The sequence below is a fragment of the Triturus cristatus genome, chromosome 3_2 (genome assembly GCF_964204655.1).
Source record: "Triturus cristatus chromosome 3_2, aTriCri1.1, whole genome shotgun sequence".
Classification (NCBI taxonomy): domain Eukaryota; kingdom Metazoa; phylum Chordata; class Amphibia; order Caudata; family Salamandridae; genus Triturus; species Triturus cristatus.
The window spans coordinates 485,855,084-485,882,136 of NC_140584.1; the positions used below are offsets into that span (position 1 = coordinate 485,855,084).

Below are 27,053 nucleotides of genomic sequence, written 5' to 3' on the forward strand. Positions count from 1 at the left end.
TGACAGGCCAGAGACATGTTTAAAGTGCTACTTTAAGTGGGTGGCACAATCAGTGCTGCAGGCCCACTAATAACATGCAATTGACAGAGCCTGGGCACAAGTAGTGCCACCTTACTAGGGACTTTCAAGTAAATTAAATATGCCAATTGGGTGTAAGTCAATTTCACCATGTTTCTAAGGGAGAGCACAAGCACTTTAGCACTGGTTAGCCTTGGTAAAGTGTGCAGAGTCCTAAGGAAAAACTAAGTCAGTGCAAACAGAAGGTCTGAAGGCAAAATTTTAGGGGAAAACCACGCCAGGCCTCACATAAGGTTTTTAGAAGTAGAGTTTTCTAAGAATTATTTTGATTTCTTTTAGAGTTAGAATTGTAAATGGGGTATAGGGCTTACCTTGGTGAGGGGCGGATTTTTAATCTCTGTAAGGACCAAGGGGCATGTCATCAAGAACGGCGTTAAAATTATTGCCACTTTAGCGGCAGGAAACTGCTGCTAAAGCGGCGATAATGGGCTTGATAATATGCCCTGGAGAATTCCAATAGTAGCCCAGGTTCACATCAGAACATGAGCTTCTATTGGAATTCTCAAGGGCATATTATCAAGCCCATTATTGCCGCTGTAGTGGCAGTTTCCTGCCGCTAAAGCGGCGATGATTTTAACGCCGTTCTTGATAATAGGCCCCCATATAATTTAATTTTAAGACTGGAAACATCCAGGTTAGAGAAAGTTGTGTCAACCGATGATTGGCAATAGGAGAGTATAATTTACGATTGTTGAGGTGGTGTTTTATGAAGGGAAATGTATGCTGAAATTGGGGCAAGAGATGAGGAACATGGTATTCAAGAGATGTTTTGAGTAGTGATTTTTAACTGGGTAATTAGAGTTTAGAGTGCAAGATGGGTATAAGATATTGTCACATTGTTGACAAAGCTGTAAATGTACAGCTGAGGGTCACATGGTTCAGAGTGGAGGATTGTGGTATAGGGTTAGCAGAGTTTGATGATCCAGCTGAGATCGCACATCATGCTACATAAGAAGGAGTGTAAGGAGAGCAGGTTGAATGTACAATAGCATATGAAAGTAGAAATCAAATATGCTCAGACTAATATTCAAAGCCTGAACTATAATTTTTTGCATTATTGTAGAAAGATATACAGTTAGGTCTCAAAGGCAACAGAAGCAGACAAAATATGTTTGTGTCCATACAGAGTTTTTGAGTTGAAAGCAACAGAACAAAAGAAAAAAGAGGAGGCCGTTTTAGATTTCCCTTTCTGTAAACAAAAGTAATTGTCTCATATAATTGTCTCTGAGTGTTCCCAAAGTGTTCTGTGTTACAATTCTTAGCTAAATTCTTGGGTGGGAGGGAAAACTATTCTGAAAGAGTGTGAACACCTTTTCTTAAGGTGGGAGAGGAGAACTGCCATGATAGAAGCAGAGTACCCAGTACAAAATCTTGAAGTGCCAACAAAGGCACAGATACCTGTATCAGGCTGAACATGGAAAACACAACAAAGAGTAGTGTCTGGGTTAAGTGTTTTTCCAGGGTCCTACGACATGACCACATGTAGGATTGTATAATCCGCTGGGGAGACCTTTCACACCTCATTTGTAGAGGTGGTAAAATTGATGAGTGTCCCGTCTGCCTAAGTCTTGGTTTTACATTTAGTGGTGCAGGAACCTCTAGCTCTGCCGGCTGCCAGGGTTTCGGAAGTCCCACCCTATTTAAGGGGCTTCCAAAGCCATACCAGCCATGTTTTTTAACTTCCAGTGATGTTCATATGCAGGAAAAGGCCATATATTTGTTCCACATGCTGGGAGAAAATGAATACAACTTCAAGTAAGGGAGTTTTTGATAAAACATTTGGGAGTTTATTTTTTTTTAAACTCAGACTATCCCAAAATACCACGATGGCATGGCAGGTTGCATTGAGCATTTTAACAGATGCACGGAACAGGAGGGAAATTATAAATTGGAGGAGTCCGTTTACACTATGCCAGCAGATATGGTGCCTCTGCTACCCCAGCAACTTGGCAGCCTGCCCATTAAAATATGAATTGAGGCCTTAGTGCCTGATTGCAAGTTTGGTGCAATGGCGCCGGCTCAACGTCAGCTCCGCTGTGCCAAACCCACGCAAGGACCGCCGAACATATCATGAGTTGTACTTGTGTTACACGAGTTCAACTCGTGATACGGTCAGCAGTCCTTTGCCTTTCCCATGGCGGTGCCTGGAAAATAGGCTCTGCAACCGGAACTGACAAAAAGTTCTAGCACGGCTTGGTCGTGGACGTCAATGCTGTGCTGGAACTTTGTGGGAATAGAGACAGGAGGGCACATGTTGTGCCCCCCTGAATGCATCCCCATGGCGGGTGGCCATGGAGGCCCTGTAAGGCCCCCTTTGTTCCTCTACTCCAGCCATGAAATGCTGGGGGTGGACGAACTTGTAATATGCTGAGTGGGACTGAGCCATTCCCCGCTCAGCATATTGCGTTATGGCGCAGCTGCACCACCGTCAGGGAATGACTGCTCCCTGGCGCAGCTGGTGGTCTACTGCCGGTAGGACTTTAACAGTCATAATATGGCAGATGGTGGACTGCCTGCACGAGTCTGGCAGTTGCAAGACCGCCAGACTCGTAATCGGCCCTTAGTCTGTTGTTATTTAACACAGTTTTTGAGTAGTAAACTATATGCCAATTCTTTGACTTATTGATGCTATTGGAAGACAAAGGAGTAGACTATTGAATAAAAGTTGGGTCTACCCAATTGTGTTCCTCAAAGGGGGAGTCTGGTAATTTGACCTTCTGTCTTAAATGTATTAGTGTGATTGGTCAGTCCTTTTTGGTAGTAAGTTGTCCTACAAAAGATGGCACAAGCAGTGTGATCTGTGAGTTTGGAGTTAGTCCTAAAGGATGGTCCAGAAGAGGTTATGGAATGGCCTTGCAACTTTTCTATGAACCTGTGTGTGCTAGCTAGGATAATCTGTGGTTTAACCATGGTTTCATTACAAACTTGTTTCTAACCAGCATGTGTTATATCTTTACCGCTGTATAGCTTCTAAAGTCTCAGACTACATGTTTTAGTTTCTACAGTGGCGTAGCTATACCTTTGGCCGCCCATAGCGTGGCCCCAGTGTTTGCCGCAAGTGGGAGCGGGGGGAGGGGGTGCTGGTGGATTCACGCGAGCGGCTGTAGATAAGGAGGGCCTGGCGATTCCCGTGCGTCTCACACCCAGCGACGGCTGCAGGTACGAGCGGGGGGCCGGCCGCTGCCCTCAAAACTCATGTCACCTGGGGCGGTCCTCCCCCCTGCCCTCCCTTGCTACACCACTGAGTTTCTACCAGCACACCTAGGTTTATATTTCTTCCCCCTTCTGCAGGTCTCTTTGTCCCAGCCTTTCCATTCAAGTTCCTTCATGCTGTGTGTCATCTGTCCACGATCATGTGGCCATGCCTTTGTACATGTGTTCACTTATCAGACTATTAAGTGGGAAAGGAGTGCACTAGGCTGAGGAGGGCATGAGGAGATAGAGGTAAGAGAGAAAGAATGGGGAAGTGCAAGAGAAGAAGGCAGGTCAGGAGGGATAGAAGGGCTGAAAACAAAGAGCAGGAGACCTATCAACATGCAGGAAGTGAGGATGCAAGACAGAGCAGCAAGTGAACCTTAGAAGAGGGGAGCAGGAGTGGAGGGGGAAAGGGCAGGAAGCAGAGAGGGAGATAGGGGATAGCAGTCTTGTAGTAGAAGCCACAGCAATAATCAGAGTTGTGTTAATTGATCCCATAAAGATGGTGATGTTGTGTAGCAGTAGAAGAAACACATTTCAAAAACGTACCACACAAGAACTGTTAAACAGTAGCATACAACTTGAGGTGAAAATGTAGTTACTCACATAATTGAATTTTGCACAGTTCCAAAACATAAGACGCACATCAAATACCAGCTCCTCAAGTGTTGCATAGTGGGGGTTATTTGTTTTTTGAAGTTTCCCACGAATGATTGACAGATCCATAGGTTTTTTTATAATCTGGTAATAGTGGCGTGCCTGCAATAAAAAAAAGTATCAAAAGAAGAAAATGTTTTTCATTGATTAGAGAATATCGCATGTTAACATGCATTTTAAATGTATTTCCATCATGTATTTCAGTGCTGCACATTGCACATGTAGGCTGGCTGCTCGGGTAAGCGCAGCCTTGTTTTGAATCTGGCATAGGCAATTGAGAAGCTGCAGATTTTTGTGAAGTCATCTTTCTGCCGGACCTCACTGTATCTCCTTCACAAGGACTTGTCGCGTTCTTGCCACAAGTAGAGCTAGGCACCTGCTTGTTGGCAGCTATCTTGAGTTTCTGTTTAATCATTATTTCTGTCCTCTGCATCCTACATTATAGAAATTGGCAAAAAAAAAAGGTGGAAAAATAAAGCAAATGTAGCTTTTCGTCTTCCAACAGCTCAGACGACTTATCGCTGGCTCATTAATATTGCTAATTTGCACTTTGAATATTTTTGCTTCTTGCAATATTTTTGACATTAAACATGTATTAGGCTTCGTGGACTTATCCAAGAGTGTTTTCTTTCATATGTTGGCTGGTACTGTATCTTCTATCTGCTGCCTGACATTGGGGGTCTTGGTTGGGAAGCATTCCTCCACAAATGTGCATCTCTCGTTGAAGTTGATGCATTGGGAGCTGTTGTGCATTTATGCAGTGTTTGATCGTTTTCAAGAGACTCTTTCGACCTATCGGAGGCTCAATTTAGGGAGGAGGTGGAGTATGTAGTCTTGTTTTTCATGATGAACTGTCTGTTGGTGATGAGGAGACCTGACAAAGATAGCAGGTTTTCTGGTAACTTGTACTGATTCCTATTTTTATGTTGCCACTATTGGCACATTGAAGTTGAGGTGCTTGGTATGCTTTGGTGGCACAAAGTGAGGACTGGCTGTCTTTGAGTGACTCGGGTAGCAGGAAGGTTGAGCAGTTACTGTTCGGCTGGAAGTGCCTTCTGGGTGACTTTGCTGCTCTCGCAGCGAAGTTGCTAGATGGACCATGGATGTATTAAGACTTCAAAGGGTACTGATTCAATTCAAATAGACAGAGTAGGATATCGTTTTCAAATTAGAACTAATTATCACTTTGTTTAAAAAGGCAATAAATAAAGAAAATGGGTGTTATGGAACTCGCCTTCAAAATACGTAAATGCAAATGCTCCTCAATGTCATGGTGGGAACCACCAATTTACTGTAGAGTTCAGTGACAACAATTGTGTCACTGGGGCAGCTCTATGGCCTTGGGGGCGATAGGCCTAATCATGAAGGTGGCGGGGATAGAGAATAAAATGCCCTTGAGTATTTTACAGAATGTCAAAAGTGGGGTATGGAACATTGCACAAGCAAAGTCTCACCTAGGTTCCAGTTAGTAGCTGACCTGTAGTTTATGGAGTGTTCCCCTTATGCATAGATTTTCCCTGCTCCCTAGCAATATTTCCTCTAGAGTGCTAGATGGTGATGAAAATGAATGTGTTGTTTTCTTGCAAGTTAATTTTAAAAACATTTTCCTCTCGATTTTGACACTGTGAGTCTCATTATGATGAAACCTGGAAAGTGTCCGACCGTAGGTTGGAGGCTTTCCGGGTCTCATTGCGGGTTTCAGTTTCGACGGCCGCATTACGATGCAGGCGGTTGAAAGTGAAACCGGCCTGTCATTCCAGATGGATTCCGATGGGCTAAAGGAGTCCGTTGGCCAATTCAGAAACCTGCCCGTAATTCCTATGGATGGCATTTCCGCCGTAGGGATTACGCTGTCGGTTTCCGACAGGCTTTCCATGTCAGGCTTTCCAACATGGAAGGCCTGCCGGAAAGCGACATTGGGGGGCCCTAGCAGGGCTCCCTTTAACCTGCGGCCTCCCGTTGGGGAGGCCGCAGGTTGGAGGGAGCAAGGGTCCCCCTGTTCATACCTGCACTCCACGGTGCCTGCCACGCGGTGCAGGAATGAACAGTTCCTCCCATTTGTCTATGAGAGCTTCTGCTACGGCCGGTTTACAGTCGCAGCACAAGGTCCCATAGACAAATGCAATCGCACCATGTGCGGTCGCATTGTAATTCTGCAGTCGGGACCACTGACCGGAGTTCGGTCGGTCCCGATTCCGCAACAGTGTCGCCGCCCGACATCGTAATAATGGCCTAAGTGTGAAAGCTTTTTTTTAGCAAAACACTTCAGAACCTGCAAATCCGCATGCAGAAAACTTCACAAACGAATAGTGAACATAGCATTAGTGAGAAGTAAAGAAAAATTGCAAGACAAAAGAACATAAAAATTGCAATTAACATTAGAAGACTAGAATAACGAAACTGGTAGATCGAAATAATTTATCACAAAATTAATTTCTGCCATTTTCCAAAACTACCTTCCCCTGCAGTTGCTCTCTTGGCTCTGCCCTACCCTTAACCCTTAATACCCTTGGCATTGACTCTTACCCTAACTCATAATTTTATCAATATCCCGCTTGCTAACTCCTGTGCTAATTCTTTTGCCATTTTTACTACTGTATTTTAATGTCTCCCGAGCCTGAACAATATTTCATAAAAATGAACTGCAGCACCTTACTTATAGCTTTATTTACAATGTTTTCTATTGCGGCTTCTTTGCATTGACATGACCCTGTTCCCTGTAATTGGGGCAAAAGGAAATAATGTATAATTTTTGTTTTCTTTTATCCTTGTCTTGGAGATCTGCGGCATCATATGGTTCGTCCTGTAGGTGTTGCAAATGTGGCCCAAGACAGAGATATTTTTGGTCTGGATTCTGAGCTCAAGGGGCGCTCAGTCCACACAGAATAAAGACTGACATGGGTGGAAAGTGCGTTGATGCGCTGGTATGCAAGAAGATCAGAACTTCCCCATGAGTGTACCCCAGTCCTAGCTGGTAACTGCACACTAGGTAAACATCAATGCTGCGGAATGGGTTTTTTCACCAGTTGCATGATTATTACAGCATTCCCGAGTTTTGGACTTCAGAAGGGGAATAACATTAATGTTACAAACTATGCCTATTACGAGGCGTGCCCACTCACAGCCTGCATTGCTTGCATGCACTATTTGCATTCGGTTTTACCTGGCGAGCATCCCTCCTGCGTACACATGCAGGGTCTGCAATTAACACACCAGTTACAAACCTGATTCTGCACAAATGGGAGTTTGTAAAAGAATCAGAATTTGGGGTAACTCGGAATGAGAACCTTATTGGGGTTCAGATGAGCATGAGTTAGGACTAGCGGCTGCTCCATCTATGATGGATGCACCCCACACACAAATGGGTAAACTGTATGACTCATTTTACTGTTTGTTTACCTTTACCCTTGCTACCTCACATCAATCGGTTCCTTTTTATGTGTGATAAAATTAATGTTCTTTAACATACAATGAAACAAATGTGCTTATCTAAAAAGAGCACTCTGAAGCCCATTAGTTCTCGTCGGTGCTATATAAAATTGCTAAATAAATTAGTGTTTCCCACTAGTCAACGTGCTTCATGAACACAAAGTCTAATTCCTCAAACCTATGTATAGTGTGCTACACAACTAGGTCTCTAGATAAGACCTCGTCAGTACACGCGCCCTCGCCTCCACGGACTACATCCTCCTCGGTGACCTGAACTTCCACCTCGAGAACAACAAGACACCAACTCCACCACCCTGATTGAGAACCTAGCCAACCTCAGACTCAGACAACTCGTCACAGCACCCACCCACTCCGCCGGACACACGCTTGATCCCATCTTCTCCGTAAGCCCCCACATCTCTTTCAACCACACCACCGAACTCCACTGGACCGACCATCGCTGCATTCACTTCACCTTCAAGAAGTCCACCACGCACCACCGCACCCAACAGATGCCCCGCCGCTGCTGGAGCAAAGTCACCGAAAGACCAGCTAACCACCTCCCTAGCCCAGAGCCCGCCCGCCGACCCCACTGACCCAGACACCGCCGCCCACAGCCTCAGACAATGGATCGACGACTGCGCCAACTCCCTCGCCCCGCTCAAGAGACCCCCCAACAGTCGCACCAGCAAGAAAGCCAGCTGGTTCACTGAAGACCTCCAGGCCTCCAAGCAAACTTGACGAAAACTGGAAAAGAACTGGCTCCGTGAACAAACACCGGACAGCTACGCAGCCCACAAAAACGCCACCCGCAGACACCATCACCTCATCAGATACGCCAAAAGGGCCTCCTTCAAAGACAGCCTAGACAACAACGCACAAAACAGCAAAGAGCTCTTCAACATCATGAAGAAACTCTCCAACCCCAGCTCCAACACCAATGACGTCCCACCTTCGCAAGACCTGTGCGACTCGCTGGCCACCTTCTTCCACCGCAAGGTCACAGACATTCACAACAGCTTCAACGCCACGACTGCCCTGACAACCACCGAGACCCCCGCCCCCACGACCACCATCCGCACCAGCCGCCTGCTCACCTGGACCAACATCACCGACGATGACACCATCAAGATCATGATCAGATCCATGCCTACACCATATCTTCAACAAAGCCAGCACAGCCATCGCACCCCATCTCCAGAAAGTCATCAACATCTCCTTCGAGACAGCAACCTTCCCGGAGAGCTGGAAGCACGTCGAGATCAACGCCTTACTCAAGAAACCCAAGGCGGACCCCAAGAACTTCTGGCCCATCTCCCTGCTCCCGTTCCCGGCGAAGGTCATCGAGAAGACCGTCAACAAACAACTGACCCACTAACTCGAGGAGAACTGCATCCTGGACCCTTCCCAGTCCGGGTTCCGAAGCAACCAAAGCACCAATGACATCAGGACCCTGCTAGACAACGGAGAAACAGCGGCCCTCATCCTTCTAGACCTGTCAGCCGCCTTCGACACGTTCTGCCACCACACACTACGAACACGCCTCCACGATGCCGGGATCCAAGAGCAGGCCCTGGACTGAACCACCTCCTTCCTCTGCGGCACAACACAGAGCGTCCGCCTTCCACCCTTCCGCTCCGAAGCCACCAAGATCACATGCAGCGTACCCCAGGGCTCATCCCTCAGCCCAACGCTGTTCAACATCTACATGGCACCACTCACCCACGTCGCCCGACTGCACGACCTCAACATCATCTCCTATGCAGACGACACCCAGCTGATCCTCTCCCTCACCAAAGACCCCCACACCGCCAAAACCAACCTCCACGAAGGAATGAAGGCCGTCGCCGAATGGATGAGGAACAGCGGACTGAAGCTGAACTCGGACAAGACGGAGGTCCTCATCTTCGGATCCACCCCCTCGGCCTGGGATGACTCCTGGTGGCCGACCGCACTGGGAACAGCCCCAACACCCACCGACCACACACGCAACCTAGGGGTCATCCTCGACTCCACCCTCTCCATGACTAAACAGGTCAACGCCATCTCTTCCTCATTCTTCAACACCCTCCGCATGCTTCGCAGGATCTACAAGTGGATCCCCACCGAAACGAGAAGAACGGTCACCCAGGCTCTCGTCAGCAGCAGACTGGACTACGGAAACACCCTCTACGCAGGAGCCTCGGCCAAACTCCTGAGACGGCTGCAACGCATCCAGAACACCTCTGCACGCCTGATCTTCGACATCCCTCGCTGCAGCCACATCACACCCCACCTGAAACACCTGCACTGGCTCCCCATCAACAAAAGGATAACCTTCAAGCTCCTCACCCACGCACCCAAAGCACTCCACAACACCGAACCAACGTACCTCAACAGACGACTCAGCTTCTACACCCCCACCCGCCAGCTCCGCTCCGCCGACCTCGCCACAGTCCCCCACATCCGAAGAGCGACCTCCAGTGGCAGATCGTTCTCCCACCTCACCGCCAAGACCTGGAACACCCTCCCCGCCCACCTACGGCAGAAGACTCCTCAAGACCTGGCTATTCGAGCAGTAACGACATCCCCAACCCCCAGCGCCTTGAGACCCTCACGGGTGTGTAGTGCACTTTACAAATGTCATGATTGATTGATTGATAACATAGGTACAAAAAAACACTGTAAACAGATTAACATACGATCATCAAAAATTGTGAACATGTTTCATATAATCAAATGTACTGCTATTACCTTCCGTCTTCAGATCTCCAAAGGAAGGTACATTCCGAAAGGTACAATCTAATTGAGGTTAAAAGCAATGGTGTTTCTGGAAGCTCGCAAGGTCCCTCTGATGGAACCACCTGCACTGTGATTCATGGGTGTTATGCACATAAATTACTCGCCAGTTCGTCCCATTACTGCAGTCAAAAGGTCCATAATCCATCCACAGGGTTATGGTGGAAAGGTGCAATACCTTTTTTGTTGTGTCTTGCACTGGAACTACGCACAAAACACACAGCCTGTCCCAGCAAACCAGCATGGGCCATAGAGAAGACTGCAAGAAATATTACGACACTAGAGTCTGCTTCCTTGATTGAACCCACCACTTACAGATGTCGTCTGCGACCGACAACCCCTACAGCACCAATAGGCCAAGTAATTAGTGGATGCTGCGCTATACAAAAAAATCACATAGCTCAATATGACATGCCTTGGCTGAGTGAAAACAGCGGTGTTGTGGGAGCTAAAAAAAGGAGTTCTGGAAAATGTGTTTCTTCCCCCTACTGTCGCAAATGAGTGTAGTGAGTGGGTCCAACCATCCCTAGTAGGTGTTTGGAGGTGAATTTATGTCTAATGTTTGCTTGAAAATGTATATTTCCTCAGGGGCGTTTGCCAGACTGGTTAGCTGACTATCCTTACACTCATCCAGCCCTAAAAGCAGCCCCCTCCCCAGCCTGCCAAGTAGCCAGCCCTGCGCTGGGTAGACTGAGCATGTTGTAAAATGGAAGGGCTTATTCTCACAAGAACTAGAATGTAGTGCCCTGTAGGACACATCATGCAGCAGCCCCTCCCTAGGGGCCATCCTAATTACTACTCACCCCACACCCATCCCACAAAGGTGTCCCTTGTCAGGTCACCCTGTTAATAAAAGGCCCCAGGTGCATGTGCTCATGGCCAGTTGTGCACACATAGCAATGATGCCCATGTCGTTCCTTCCCTAAACATGTGGGCCTGGAGCCCACAATATTACATCAGTGATGAGGTGGTCTGAGCCCACCTGCCGCAATGCCAGGAGCATAGCATTTCCTTGGAGGGAAGGCGTAGATAGAGACCGGAGCACCTTAGTCATGTTTTCTAGCAGGCGCAGCCCCCGAGATGGTAATGCTGCTGTATGTGGTAGTGAAGCGGGAAGGAAAGCCTCCACTGTTGAAGACTGCAGCAATCATCATTTTCAAACCCGCAGCCACCCACATTTAAGGATCCAACCTGCAGCCTAAAACACTGATCTGGCCAAGACGAACCAAATACTGGCAGTGAAGCCCCTCCAAGAGCATTCAGGTATGGTCCGACACCATCAAGAGAAGGCGCCGGGTGGGGCGGCCATAGGTGAGGCTGAGGGATGTGGCTTAGTGGCTAAAGCGACTGACTTTGAAGCTGGGGAACCAGGTTTGAATGTGGCAGGAGACTCAAACATCCTGTGCTTCTGGTCAAATCACTTAATCTCCCCGTACCTAGAAATGAATGTGTCCATCTGTAATGCAACTGGGGCTCTTGTAAAGCGCTCCGATACCTTGGGGTCGAGTTCACACTATATAAAACTGCAACAAAAAAAGCAAGCATTTGCAATGTAATAGGTCTCTCATTTACAAGAGTTTGAGCTATTGGCATTGTAAATCGCAATGTCTTTTATTTATGTGTTTTGAAAACCTGGATGCGGAGCATAAACACGCACTTTGTACTTATAGTACTTGCTTACGAGAAGCAAGGCTGGCAGCAAAAGCGCTACAGTTACTGCCAGCCTTTCTTCTCTTAAGCAACTACTATAAGTAAGAAGTGCGTTTTTATGCACAGCTTGCAGGTTTTCAAAACACATGAATAAAAGGTTTTGTTATTTACAATGCCAATAGCTCAAACTCTTCCAAATGCGAGAACTATTGCATTGCAAATGCTTGTTGAGCTCTGAGACTGTGGCGGCAGCTGCCATAGGAAGGCAGGGACCTTGATGCCAGGCCGTGCGTTTCGAAAGCAAGACGGAGGGGGAAGCAGCTGCAGCAAAACATCCCTCGGTCTTCGAATGCACAGCAAATGTGGCAGGATAAGAGCAAGATTTACAACCCTGTTTACAACAGAACTCTCTAAACCACGACCATCGGTTTCGACTGCTCCAGCTTAAAGAAAGAAATAGTGCTCATAAGCTCTGAGTAACAACACAAGGAACAGGGGCAGTCAGTCCTTGCAAATGGGTGGAGCTTTTAAAGCCCATATCCTGAATACAGCATATCTCGCAGAGACAGCGCAAGCGCTGCCTAGGCAAAACCTAAAAAAGGAGACACTCCAGGGCAAACCAGACGCTGAAGTACGCCTCTCAGTGAGAAGTGTCCTTTCAACACTGCAGTGCTCCCAAAACGCCAACAGAGGGCACCAGAGCTACACAGCAGCAATGTACTGCACCAACAAGTTTCGCATCTTTATCCGGTTTGGCAAGGTGCCCTGCTCAGTACCCAAGTGCAGTTCACAAGAAACACAAAGGGGCTGATTCACAGAACTAATCTGAGATAAAATCCTAAACTTACTACTTTTGGTATTCACAGAAGGCATTTAGTAGTAGTAAAGTTAGGACTCCTAACTTTAGCACTACTAAACTGAGACAAAATCCTAACTTTACAAATTTCGGTATTCACATAAGGCATTTCGTAGTAGTATAGTTAGGAATCCTGATACGGTACCACAATAAAACTTCCCACCCTGGAAAAGAGAGGGATCCCTATGTCCTGTGTGTGTTGAGTTCGGGGAAGGAGGTCTGCCCGCAGAGCCAGCAATGCCTCAACAGGGTCAGAGGAGCAGGCTATGGCCAACACCAAGGCCTGGATGTGCAGCATGCAACTGGGCACAGAGCCCACTGAGAAAGTGTGGCAGCATAGAAAAAAAACATTGCACAAAACGAGAAGACAAGCCTTGTTGAGGGCAGCACACAATGAAGTAAAGTATACATTGCCAAGGGGCACCAGGGAATAACCTCCTAAATAAAATAGCGACTCAAGGCACCAACACCCACTGGCACAGAAGAACAGGAGATAGAAGGTTGATGTTGTCGCCCATCAGCCCCAGAACTCACAATCACTCAACACTGGACCAGTTTTGTTCATTTGTTTAAAAGGGAAGAAGAGACCATTTTTTCTCCTACAGTTACCTAACTGTGAGACAAAGGAAGCTGAGGCAACTGCAGCTGGGGAATCATCCGAGCATTTCACACTCTTGTGTAGAGACAGCTCAAGCCTGGAAGGGAGTTGCACCACCAAGAAAGAAAAGTTGCAGGACAGCCAGTGCTTGAAGTCCTGACACTGCTACACCTACCCATTGGTGCAGCGGGACTGAATAAGACTCCGCAGGACAGAGGAGCATTCTCAAACACAGAAATCATGTGTGCCCTAAAAAGAAAAAGGTGAAGCCAGTCCTGCTACCCTAGAAATACCCAAGCGGAAGCCTGTTGCAGCCACAGGGAGAAGAAGAGACCATATGATTTCTGTGGCAACCCGGCAAAACAAACCAGCAAGATCAGGGAAGTACAGCACCAAGTGCAATCGGCGCTGCCTCTTGAACACAGCCCATCAAGAAGTAAGAAGCCATGCTTACTCCACCCGAACAACCCCAAGTATATTAGAGGCAGGCAGCAGCCCCCTGCCACCCTCAGTGTCACTGAGACTAAGTGAAGTCATGGTGGGGGTGAGGAGCACTGCGCACCCCTGTGGGCTGCCTGATAACCTCACAGGCACAGCAAAGGCAAATACCCAACACAAGGGGCACAAAGCACCACACAGAGCAGCGCAGGTAACGCCCAGAAAAATAAGACTGCCAACAGCTTAAAGCCCACAAACTTATTAGATTACACAGACCATCAAGGCAAAAAGATGCAGCATCAAATAATACTCCTAATAGCAGTGGCACTGCACCAAGCCACCACCTGCCAACACAGCCAAAGAAAGACAACACAAGCAAATTATGGTGGCAAAGCCTATATGCCACCCCCACCAAGAGCTGACAGCAGCAGTCAGCACCAGCGGTAACCTGGTGCAGTCTGCTGAAACAGGAGAGACTGCTACTGCATTGTGGCATCACCAGAGAGCTGGCTCCAGAGATGAAGCAGACAGGAGCCTGTTGCCGCAGCGAGGACTGGAGGAGACAAGTAGCGAAAGGACAGTGAACCCTCCAACCCAACCCCTGCCCAACGAAGGAGGGGAGGCATCAGAGGAAGACACTTGGATCACGAGGTGCAACCCACCCAGTGCCTTACACCAAAGAGACTATGCCTATGTACCCCGGAGCCACCACCATAGCCATCTGCACCTGCCAGATAGACATGACCCCATGACAAGGAAAAGCCCAAGGAAAGCAGGGCTGGGTGAGCAGAAGCACTCAATGACACAACTGTGGTTCAAATATTAGGACCACATCATCTTGCACCCTCAAGGCACACCGTGCCACACCCCACCAACCATGCTTGATGGCAGCGATGCCTCAAGATGCAAGCCTTGAGCCACCCAGAGAAAGTGGGTCAAAACAACAGTTCCCTATTGCCTGTGGAAGAAGGCCCCAGAGGAGGGAGCACCCCGGAGTAGGAGCTTCAATAAGGTCACTGAGGGGGGAATGTGCGACATGTGGCATGACACCACACTGACTCAGAGAAGAAGAGGGTCTGGCAGCGGGAACAACCTTGAAGCAGAGGTCCAGCCACACATATCGATTACGGAGAAGAAGCTCCAAGAAGGTCCCTGAAAAGGGAACCTCACACACTTAGCCGGACGCCACACCGTACTCAAGAAGAAAAGGAGAACCATATCAGTGACTGCCTTGATGATAATTAAGTCGGAGCTCAACACCCGAGGCCTGTGGCTGGACTAAAAAGACAGTTAACCACTGAGAGGCCATGTTGTCCGGTCTGGAAGAAAATGCATGCCACTACACCCAGAAGGAGAATAGACGCAAGCGACTAGAAGTCCCACCAACATAGTCCTGAAGCTGCTCCCGGAAGAGACACGAGCAATAAAAAGTCCTGCCAGCATAAGTGGCAAAAAGATGCATGTTGAAGCACCAAGGAGTAAGAGCAGAAAGAAGTGTGACCTGCTGCTTCACACTCAGAAAGCCGACAACCAACCGAGCCCACGAGAGAAGATAAAGAGAGGCCCGACGTGAAAGGCACGACTGAGAACACTGGAGCTGTTGACGGACTGCATCTAGACAAATGAGCAGCAAGTCACCGAAGGGGAATGAGGGCGACCTGGTGACAGCACAGCGGGAGAACTGAGAGTAAGCCGCAAGCACACACAAACGTACTCTCTGCCCCACACTTTCCAGCAAATCCATCTAAACACAGTCACCAAAGGCCTGGCCACCATCACTCCTAGTTGTCGATGACCCAAGACAGAAGGCCTGCAATCATCAATGAAAGTTGTCACTACCTTTAGTACAGGTTCAACACATGAGTGGCAGCCCCATCATGTCAGCCACTGTCTAATGAATCATCACTACTATTGATGTAATAAACAAGATCCCAAGTGAAGTCCAACACCTCTATCCCAACAACAGGCAAGAAGAGCCAGTAACACTCGGAAAGTCAGTCAACCAGAGGTTGTCCGCTCACCCTGCTTGCAACCTGATCCCAGTGGCGAGAGCGAGTTTTGACAAAGACCCATCTACCCCTGCTATTGCACAAGTGACTAGGCAGTGGTTCCTCAGCAGTTTTGCAGCGGCCGAAACACAGCACATATGCAGCCACAGCGTAGACCACATGCAGTCCTGTGGCAACCCATTGAAAAGGCCTCCACAAACATGAGAGAAGAACATGACACTGCCACACCATCGGATACCAGGTGGCAAACAGGCTTTGGAGAGGGGACCTAAACTGGTTGCAGCATGACGAGACGGTCTCCAGTAGGCCATTCAATGTCACCAAAGTATGCTTCATGATCGATGTTTTGCGATGGACTCCGACAATGCTCCTGATACACCCTGTTTTGAATTATTACCACCAACCATCCAGAGCGTCAGAAGAGTAGAGCAACTCCACACAATGGACATGACTCCAGCCGGCATGTGGCCAGAAGATTTTGGACTTCTCTGAGTCAGTGTTTGTGCCCTAAATCACTCAGGTTAAATTTTGAATGCGAGAGGTGATGTCCTGTTGCAGCCAGCTTCCCTGCATCCACTGCTGTCCTGCTGATTGGCTCTAGAGACTGATGGACCATGTGGAATCTACTTTATTTGTGTTTGCTTCCACAGTTTGGATTTTTGATTGTTTTTCTTTTGGATTTTGGGAGGAATGTAGTGCCCTGCAGGACATGTCATGCAGCAGTCCCTCCCTAGGGACAGTACTACCACTCACCCCACACCCATCAGGGCCGGATTGGGAACCAAAACCAGCCCTGGCAAAATGCTCGGCCGGCCCCCCCTGTGGGGTTGGGGGTGCCGCCAAGCTCTTTGCCATGGCCGGTTTTCGGCCGATTTCGTTACAGGGCCGATTTTGCAGCAATGCTGCAAAAACTGCCCCCAGGGCACCAAAACCGGCCCTCACCCCGTGCGGCCCACCGAGGTATTGCCCGGTGCCCACTACGGCCAGACCGGCCCTGACACCCATCCAACACAGACGTCAACGGTCATGTGACCCTGTTGATAAAAGTGCCCGAGTGCATATGCTCATGGCCAATTATGCACACATAGCAATGTTGCCCAAGTGATTCCTTCACTAACAATGTGGGCCTCAAGCCCACAACATTATAGAGACCTAAAATCGGCTAATTTAGGAAATAAATAACTAGGGTTCAATTGAAAAAATATTCTGCATAAACTATCCTAGCACAGAATATTAATATTCATTGCTTATTAAACATCTAAATGCTCACCATAGGGCTTACCGGCTCCTGGAACGGAAGACTGAGGCTACTGCAGTAGAGAGACAGCACCAGCTTTTCACACTTCTGTAAAATACAAACATTGCTTATTTCAGGTAGGAACAGAAATAGTTATGCCTAAACGTGTAAATGCTGTTGGAAGCCTATCATTGCTTTGCACAAGTCAATTGCATATGAGGCAGGAAGAGCGCACTGAATACTTGCAACGTGAGACTTTAAAATAAAACCAAATTAGTTGCGACTTGGAAAATCGGGGTGCGGCTGAGGGTTTATACCGCTAATGAACACGTTAACATGTCTTATTAAAATGAACCCTCTCAGACAATTTCTCAGGACCGCCCTGAATTTTATTTTCAGGGCATTTGAAGCAATATTATAAACACAGGATCTTACGTCCATTTATCAACATTTATTCCTGGGAACAATTTTAATGAAAGAATCATAAATATATCAGTACTCCCATACATACTAAGGAGAAATAATAGAAACTCATCGACAGTAGTATGTCAGTAAACCATGACTATGACCGTGAGACCTAGAACAGTCAGTGCATTATTTCACAATCATTGTGATATAGCGCCACATAGTGGACAGGAGTATGTAGTACTCCTACAGCGAACGAAGATTCGAAACACAGGGCATACTAGGAACTTTCCGTGTTCGAAGCATGCCTTTCACAGTAGTGTTTATTTTATTGTTAATATTTAGCACAGACTCGACCGAAGGTATTGGAGCACTTTACATGAGTACCAGTTATTTTGCTTCAAGAGAGCGTTACATAGGTGGTACATGGGTGTTCCCATGCAACCACCCATGCCGTTTGACTCAAACCCCTATCTACTAACATTAGTAGACAGGGTTTTGCGTCAAAAAATTCCTCTGTGGAAGGAGAATGTTACATTTCCCAACTTTGCATGTGTGCTGTAGCACACATTAAAAGTAGGAAAAGTTTTAAACATTGTCTAATCATAGTATTTTGTACTGGAAGGGTACACTCACAATAAAAAACCTATGCTAGACTCAGGCAAACCCCCTCACAATATAGCGCAAAGGTGTGTGTGTTCTCTGCAGCAAAACTCTGCCCTGACACTAGGGAGAGAGGAGGAGAGTGGCATATCTCTGTAGATATGACACTCTCTCCCTGTCGCGCAATGCAGCGCAATACTTTTGGGTGCTGCACTGCGTTGTGTGACACCTTTGTAAACCGAGCCAAAGTGTTGTGGTGGTGTTTGCAATCCAACCCATTGTGTTGGATTGTAACCAAAACTGCACCTTGCCTTTGCATCTGTCTGCCTCAAGGGGGAGTTCCATGGGTGGTACAAGGGTGTTTCCATATCACCACCCATGGGTTTTTACAAAAATACCTCTCCACAAAGAATTGTGGATAGATTTGTACCAAAATCCTGCACACCCTGGAGGCAGGCATAATCATGAGAATTTGTTTTCTTATTTATCCCTCTTTGCATATGAGCTGCATTGTGCAGCACACTTACAAAGTGGGAAACGCCTCAAAGTATAGTTTTTTACTGGAAGGGACACCTTCCAGCTCAAACCCTAAGCTTCCTGCAACACAGATAATCTTACATATGGTGCGATGGTAGCTTCATTCGCACACAGCAACCAAAAGCGTGCCAGTGTATGGACAGAGCACAACAGCTTCATATCTTAGTAGATATGGCGATGTTCTGCTCTCTCCCTTTCATGCAATGCAGTGCAGCAACTTTATAAGCTGTGCTGCGTTGCATTAGTTAAAAGTAAATCTGGGCCCCATGGGCCGCAAGCAGTCCTATATGCTGTTATTTCTCCCCTAGCCATGCACGGTCGTCAGGGTGCGTGTGAAGTGGGGGTCCACTCCTTGCAGGGGCCGAGTGGTTCACTACACATGGCTCATTCCAAAACATAGGAGAGGATAAGTTAAACTAAAGATCAATTGTTTTTGATAAATGTTTACAATTGTTTTTAGTAAATAAAAAGGAACACATAGTATCAAGTTAGTGGATCAATGATTGCAGTGTAGTGTTCTTACCTGGCAGAGAGGACAGCCATAGGCATACAATCATGGGACCCTCCGGGTTACAAGAGTTATGGGTCCCACCAATAACTCATGATAAACGTCGGAGATTTGAGTTTCACATTATTTACTTACTGAATATGTGCGAGGCTTATTCATGTATTGCAAGACACCTGATAGCAACCAAGCACTATAAAGTTCAAGGAAGAATATTTACTTTTCTAGTTGAAAAGCTGCCCTTTTTGAATGCACCAAGCATGTGTAAATCAGGTTTTAAACTTTACATTTTGACTCATTCATAAGGTCAACTTCTGTTGAAAATATGCATGTGAAACACATTAATTGTACTTTTCACATTTATATTTGGGATAATATCTAGGTTATTTTTTATATTGCTCAGTCAGGAGGCCATTTCAGTGCACCACTGAAAACAAACTATGATCATAAACCTCTTAGATCCCTGCATGTGGTATACATATGAAAATATGCATTGTGAACTGATAAATATATGCATGTATTATACGCATTGCTAAGATTTTACCTCACCAAGGAGGGTGCAATAGGGTTATAACGGCTCTTCTTTTTATAAAGAGACAGTGATTCACAATGCCACTTTTGACAAGTACCAATTTCAGATTTTATTTAGAAGCACTGCATAATTTATGACATATTTTTGGAATAGTTTTTATTAACCATGTAATAAAGTTTAGTTGCGTTGACTACTAATTTTTCACCACCTATTTTTATTTGGGTTTGGTCCCTGCTTTCGGGGTTCAAGACGGTAATCGTGGACATTCAGCAGTGGTTGCCTGGTGCCACAAAAAGTGAATAAGCTGTTTACGTAACGCTCTTGAGTAAGGATGAGTTTGTACATTTCATGGTCTTTTCATGAGACTATCATGCATGTAAGGCCTCCTGCGGGGTATGCCCATTATCTTGAGTCTGCTTGGAGCTGCTCATATGCAATGGGCCTCACCAGTAATTTGGTGAACATGGCCTGTATGCACTCCAGGGTGGAGTTGTTCACCAATGGCCCATTTCCGGTTGTGGGAGCTAACTGCACATAGCTTCTCAGCAATACTACATTAATGGTGACCTATCTCTGGTTGCTGATTGTATTCAAACCATCAGTTTCTGGACAAGAGGTAATGTACTTTATCTGAATATGACTCGTTACAACGCAAGTCATCACAACGCGTGCCACAACAATGCGACATTACTACGCAAGTCACTACATCGACTTGCAGCAGATGGCGTGCTGACATTAGAAATGTATAATTTACTATTCCAACTCCAGCCTACGTAACAGTAGGGAGGGTGTTGGAATAGTAAACTATACTATTTCTAATGTTAGCACGCCATCTACTGCAAGTCGATGTAATGACTTGCGTAGTATTGGCAGTGTGTGGTTACAACGCGGTCGTTGTAACAGCCGCGTTGTAAGGGCGATACCAAAGGGGATGATGGGCATCGCGATGTGATGCCCGCGTTGTAGTGGCTGTTTCCCACTTTAACGCAACATTTCAAACCTTAAATTTGGCTTTATATTAAACACCCAGCTGTGTCACACCCCATAGCACCATTCATGTAGTGAAAACTTAACCCTGTAACCACAGTGTACCTTTTGATCGTGACCTCCTCTTAGCACCACAGTTTTCTTGGGACACCTCTTCTTCCACCTCTAATGAAAAATCTCAACGCTTTCCTTAACCCATTCGTGCACCATGCTAGCTGGCTTGGATACTGTAATGGACTGACAAATCCAAAGCCCTCAACAAACGTCAGAATGTACAGAATCTCGAGGGACTCACTCACTCCAGGCTGCTGTTAGCACACATTTGTCAATATTTCCACCAGCGACAGGTACAACTTCATAACCACCTGCTTCATGCATAAGTCACTTCATGGCATCATGAAGAGTACCTAATAAACAAATGGCATGTAAAGCACGCATGCTGCACTTCCTCATCCTCCCTCTCCACCAGGATTTCTTTTTTTTTTTTTTTTGTAAACCTTTATTGGTACATAATGCAGTTACAAACCCGGGCCTGAAACCATCACAGTCGGCCAGTAGTACAGAGTCGATCAAAGCAAATCAGTCAATCCACAAGAGTACAACAACCCGCCTCCCAAATGCCCCGTCGTAACTCAGGATAGTATCGGTACCATATCGGCACCAGGATGAAAGAGGTTTCTTTTAGAGTTTTAAGAAAGAACAGGATCTAATGCCGCACAATCCAATAATACAAAGGACAGGGGTTACCACAGCTCAGGATATTCACAGGCGGACTACTGTAGGCAGGACGTTGGCGGTGACGCACCTTAAACAGGATAGACAATGAGCTATACAATTCGCCCACCAATACAGATTCATGCCCGCTGCAATATAAAAACGTTAAAGAAACATCCACCCCTGTAATCTGTAATACCAGGACGTATAGAGAGGAACCTGTGAGACAGTTCCCAAAAGAAATAAAAAAGAAAGAGGAGAAGTAAGAGAAAGCCAAGAGAGACAAAGAATAAGAAAGAGGCCCTAGGAACATAAAAGGAAAGAACAGTAGTACCCCTCCCCCCTAACCCCCCACCCTGCACCTCTGCCAATGGCTACGGCCTCCCCCTTAACAGCGTGCCTGTCGCCCGGTGTACGGAACCCGAAATATAGAAGAAAGGAGAAATATAAAAGAAGGAAATATAAAAGAGAAAGATATATTGGGGGGTTCACCAGTACAGGCCCCCGGCCCCTCCGCGTAACTTACAGGTATATCCGTTCCGCTGCAGGACAGCCGAGGAACCCATCGACTCAGAATAGCAGTCGCCCCGCCAGCCCCCCCAGTTACCCCCCTGTCAGCATCTGAGGGAAACAATCACTATTTCGTAACCCAGCCCCACCCGGCCATTATCAGAAACATGTCCCAGTCCACACAAAACGTAGCCAACAAAGCACCAAGAGTACAATAGACAAGGATATCCAAAGAAGAGTAGGAGTTCTTCCAATACGCCAGGACACAACACATTTCACAGCCGTTCACAGCCCACAACCGCCTCCCACGCAGCAAGACATAGTCCGGTTCAGGAAGAGTAGGCAGTTCAATTTAAATGGGTTGCGCGACGATGTCTGCCACAAGGGAGAGGGCAATAAAGGAGTCCCCACAGTCTCACATCCGATGGAATCCCCGAACACTCCATTAGTCCATGGACCAAGTTCCATTCCGACGATGCCCTTTGTAGCGATCAAGTAGACCCCAGTCACCAACGTCCACTCATCAGCAACGTATAGGGTCCCGTAGAGATACCCATCCGGGACATACCACAGATCGTAGAGGGAGTCACCAGGCAAAGGCACACAGTAAAAATACCGCATCAGGCTCTCTCATACTTCCACTTATGCCGGGGACTAATCGCCATGCGAACCAAACCCACTCGCTGTGCTTCCAAAACACGGGAAGGGGCTTCCGAACTCCACACTCCTTTTGAAATGCGCATCGCCATCGACTCGGGCGGGCAGGGTTCCATGAGGGTATCACTACCAAATGGGGCGCACAGCATTAAAGCCACCAGAGTTCACACTAGAGCCTCCATCATTTGTGCCATCCGGACGTCTCCCCGGTGGCACCCGTTATGATAGCCATCGCAACTGCCCCCCAGAGGTCTCATCTGCGCCATCCAGTGTGTCCGAACGACTCCAAATCGCCATGCAGCAATCGGCCCCGATCCGCCGAATCGCGGGATACAGGCAGCAGCTAGCGGGTCGTACCAGTCTCCAGCAGAGAGACACAGAGCAGCGTCACACGTCCACATTTAGCGAGGCAGCGTTCGGGTGGGTGGGGGGGGGGGCCCGTCCGGCATAAGGGGACGGCACTCAGCAATGGGCGCTAGGATGTTGTTCAGGGCGGGTTCGAGCGCCCCCGCGGGTGACCGTGTTTTCCCGGCCGTTGTTGTTCCACTCACCACCGGCTACAGTATCACGTGAGGTCCCGGCTCCGGGACCCGCGTAGGCCACACCGACCGGGAAGCATATCTTCGTCCCTGAAGCTCGGAGAGCCGCCGGAGCGACTCTCGGTGAAATCGGTCCTTCTCCAACATCCAGGAGAGTGTCGGCAGAGCTGCCCCGACAGCTAGGTCCAGCAGCAAAAAGAGAGAGTCGACGGAGCCGGGAGCCCGGGCGGCCATCTTGGCCGCCGGCCTGGCTCCGCCCTCCACCAGGATTTCTTGATTTATGGTCTCATGCATTCAGTACTTTCACTCACTTTTCAAACGATTTCCCATGTGACTTTTTCAAATTATAGCCAATCTTTTTACTATCGCTTTCAAGCATCACAATGTGTTGACGCCATTTCCCTTCTTCTCTTTCTTGAAACTTATGAAAGCCCTCTTATATCACTTTCATAAATTAGTTTCCATTTTCACCACTTATAAAACAAACATTAGCAAAACCAATAGGTCTAATTTTTGGGGCCTAATAGATGTGCCAATGGTTTTTAGAAATGCTGTACAGTGTCGCGGTGCTGTGCAGCATGACTAACGAGGAAATAAAAAAAAGGCACTATGACGCGTTCATGTCATTTTTGTAGGCGAATGCACCACACATGCATTTACCTACAAAATGATATGGGCACTTTTTAAAATGTACTGATCTAAGTTGGACCAGTAAATTAAAAAAAGGTAGCACAAAAAAGGTATTTTTTTTAAGCCAGTCCAGGAATCAACACAAAGGTCACAGATAGTGGGATGTGACACAGATTGTGGGGGGAAGCAACAGAGTGGGGTGGAAGCCGCACAGAGTGCATGGGTGAGAAGCACCAACACTGAGGGTGTGGGTGGGGGAAGCAGCATGGAGGTTGGGGGCCCAAAGCAACATGGAGGGTGGTGAGAGAAGTACATGATAAGTGAGAGAGTGCAACATGGAATGCAGGGGAAGAGAAGCACACAGGTAAGAGAGATCAAGGTAGAGCTGGGGGGATAAGCACACTGGGGCAAGTACAACACGGAGGGGGCAGAGGAAGAACACATGGACGAGAGAGACCAACACAGAGCATGGAGGGCTACATGTTGAGTTCTTAACAAAAAGAAAATAATAGTGCCTGATAAGTGATCTGTGGAAGGACACGATTAATGAGGCTGTGCTCTATGGGAGGGACAAACACAAGAGGAGGAAGGAAAGCCCACACAATCCAACAAATACAAAGCAAGCTCATAAGAGTGACAATAAAATACACCAGTGGTAAGCAACAGATTGGATCTAAACCCACTGTAAGCTGATAATAGGTCTAGCACTGTCTCTTATGTGAGACCTAAAAAGGCTGCAGAATTGTGCCACTATACTGCTTGGTTGCATTACTCTTGTAACATTGAATCGCTACTGTACAAATGATCAAAAGGTGTGCTGGCAATTCAATTAACAAGGCAAAAAAAGTTTAACTCATACTGTGATTGTAAAATATTGTGGTTGAGGAGGTGCATGTCCTACTCAAACACAATCCTTGTCAGGGTGAGCCACAAAAAGTCATCAAATTAACCTGTGATGAACCCTAAGGTAGCCTGGCACAAAGTATGTCAGGTTTAACTTAGAGGCAATGTGTTAGAACTGGGGGTCTCTAGTTGGCTAAGGTAGGTACCTTAGTCCAAATAGCAACCCTTGCTTCTAGTCAGGGTAAGGAGGGACACACCTTTAGATAACCCCTGCTCACCCCTTGGTAGCTTGGCATAGGCAGCGAGGCTTATCTCCAAGGCAATGTGTAAAGTATTTGCAACCACACTCCCAGTAACAAAGTGATAACACCACAAATGGACATCACACTGGTTTCATAAAAATAACAGTATCTTTATAAAAAGGAATTCGATGAGACCAAACGATAGAAAACCAACTTATGCGTATTCATAATAATTCACTTGGCCGGTTACTTGGCCAGCAATCACTTGTAGGTTCTTGCGGTAATAATGAGCAATTTACGATCTCCAATGCAGCCCTAATGCAATGCTATGCAGTTCGTAATGTAATAATAGGACAGTCCTTAATGCAAGAATCAGGCAGTTTGTAATGCAATAATAATGCGATTTTTAATGCAAGAATCAGGCAGTTCGTAATGTAATAATAATGCGGTTCGTGATGCACGAATCAGGCAGTTCGTAATGCAATAATAATGCAATTTGCGATGCAAGAATCAGGCAGTTCGCAATGCAATAATAATGCGTTTCGTAATGCAAAAATCAGGTAGTTCGTAATACAATAATAATGCGGTTCGGATGCAATCTGCACGGTCAACTCGGGCCCCCACTAGGCCCCAACAGCAGAGAAAACGGTCATAGACTTACAGGGGCGGCCACGGTCCCGCAGGGCAGGTCCGGGCCGCTCGGGGACTCAGAGCGTCTAATGTGGTGCAGCGGGAGAGAGCTCTGAGCACTACGGTACTCCTCCTGCACGCCTCCCCAGACCATACATGCTTGCGGCACCCGACTGGAGTCCAAGCCTTACCTGGGGGGGTGCACTGCCTCGCTCTCTCTCTCCGCTTGTCAACGTCCTGCTGGGCGATCATGATCACGTTGCGGCTCTGTTGCCAGGCGGCGCTGTAGCTGGACAGGTTACGGAGCTGCCTTCTCCGCCACTGATGATCTTGGGCAGATTCCTTTCGACAAACAACGATGACGATCCCTTTCACCTTGTAGCTTCCTTAAGTTGAAGCAATCCTTTAGCACGTTGCGGCTCGGGCCGGCAGCAGTGATCCTCACTCACAGCCTCAGTTATGATGAAGGCTTGGGCCACAAACAGCAATACAGCAGTGTGGACGATGTTTCACGCTGCGGGGGCAGTGCGATCCTGGGACACCTCGTAAACAGTACCAAGGACCACACTGCAGTCTCAGGCGTGCAAGAGCACCACACACACAGCGTCGCTGAGACACAGTCCTTAGTTCCAAGTACCCCGTTAACACGTTACGGCTCGGGCCGGCGGCGGCGATCTTTACTCGCAGCCTCAGTTATGATGACGGCTTGGGCCACAAACAACAATACAGCAGCGTGGACGATATTTCACGCTGCAGGGGCGATGCGATCCCGGGCACCTCATGACCACGGACCAGACAGCAGTCTCAGTCGTGCAAGAGCACCACGCACACAGCGTCTTAGTTTCAAACAGTCCTTGGGCATGTTGCGGTTCGGGCCGGCTGCGGCGATCTTTACTCACTGCCTCAGGTACGATGACGGCTCGGGCCACAACAGCAAGGCAGCAGCGTGGACGATGTTTCACGCTGCAGGGGCAATGCGATCACGGGGCACCTCGTAAACAGTACCACGGACCACACAGCAGTCTCAGGCGTGCAAGAGCACCACGCACACAGCGTCGATGAGACACGGTTGGAAACTTTTGTGTTCCTGAGTTTCCACAGCAGGGGACCAGCTCTCCTCTGGCCCTTGGAGAGATGCTACTTCAGGACCCAGCGCACAGCAAGGTCCTCACAAGCAGGGGGACACAGCACACAGCAAAGTCCCTTGTCCTCTCCTTAGTCAAACCAGCAAACTGCAGGCCAGCCCCAGAACACACAGCAAGGGCAGTCCTCCTATTCAGTCTCTTCAGCTGTTCTTCCTTGGCAGAGGTTCCTCTTGATCACAAAGTAGGTTCAATCCTTTTCAGTATGGATTGCAGTTTTGAGTTCAGGGGCTTCAGCTCTTACATTTATAACCCTAAATGACTTTGAAGTCTTTGTGTTCAGGGGGCTTAGAGCCCAGTCCAAACCAGTTCTGGGTGTCTTCCTACCAGGGCACACCTTCCTTTGATAGTGGGGGTCTGGGGCCCAAAGGCTCAGCAGGAGGTGGAGCCATCCTTTTGTGGCAGCAACACAGCCCTCTTCACATCCAGGGGGCTACTCCTCCCCCCTACATCAAATGCAGACCCAGGCTTTTGCTGTCTCACCTTCTCCTTCCTGGGGTCAGGACACTTCCCAGACCCTGTCACATCTAAACCCAGGCAGGCAATATACAACCAGGCAGAGGCACACAAGATGGTTTAAAAAAAGAAACCAGCCACTTTTAAAAACGTGTTTTCTAAGCACACAATTTAAAAACCATCTTCACAAAAAGAT

At 47.6% G+C, this 27,053-nt stretch overlaps 1 protein-coding gene across 3 annotated transcripts in view; it reads right to left on the bottom strand.

Annotated features, from left to right (window-relative positions):
• The window catches only part of TRIM66 (tripartite motif containing 66), a 743,368-nt gene that overhangs the window by 34,601 nt on the left and 681,714 nt on the right, over positions 1 to 27,053 (bottom strand). For 2 of the 3 annotated variants that reach the window (XM_085648126.1, XM_085648128.1), the window contains exons 17-18: positions 16,959 to 17,033; positions 3,880 to 4,032 (exon numbers count right to left, since the gene is read on the bottom strand). In XM_085648126.1, the coding sequence (XP_085504252.1) occupies positions 3,880 to 4,032; positions 16,959 to 17,033 (228 nt within the window). The remainder of the gene's footprint in view (positions 1 to 3,879; positions 4,033 to 16,958; positions 17,034 to 27,053) is intronic. The other variant, XM_085648127.1, reaches the window with a different exon arrangement.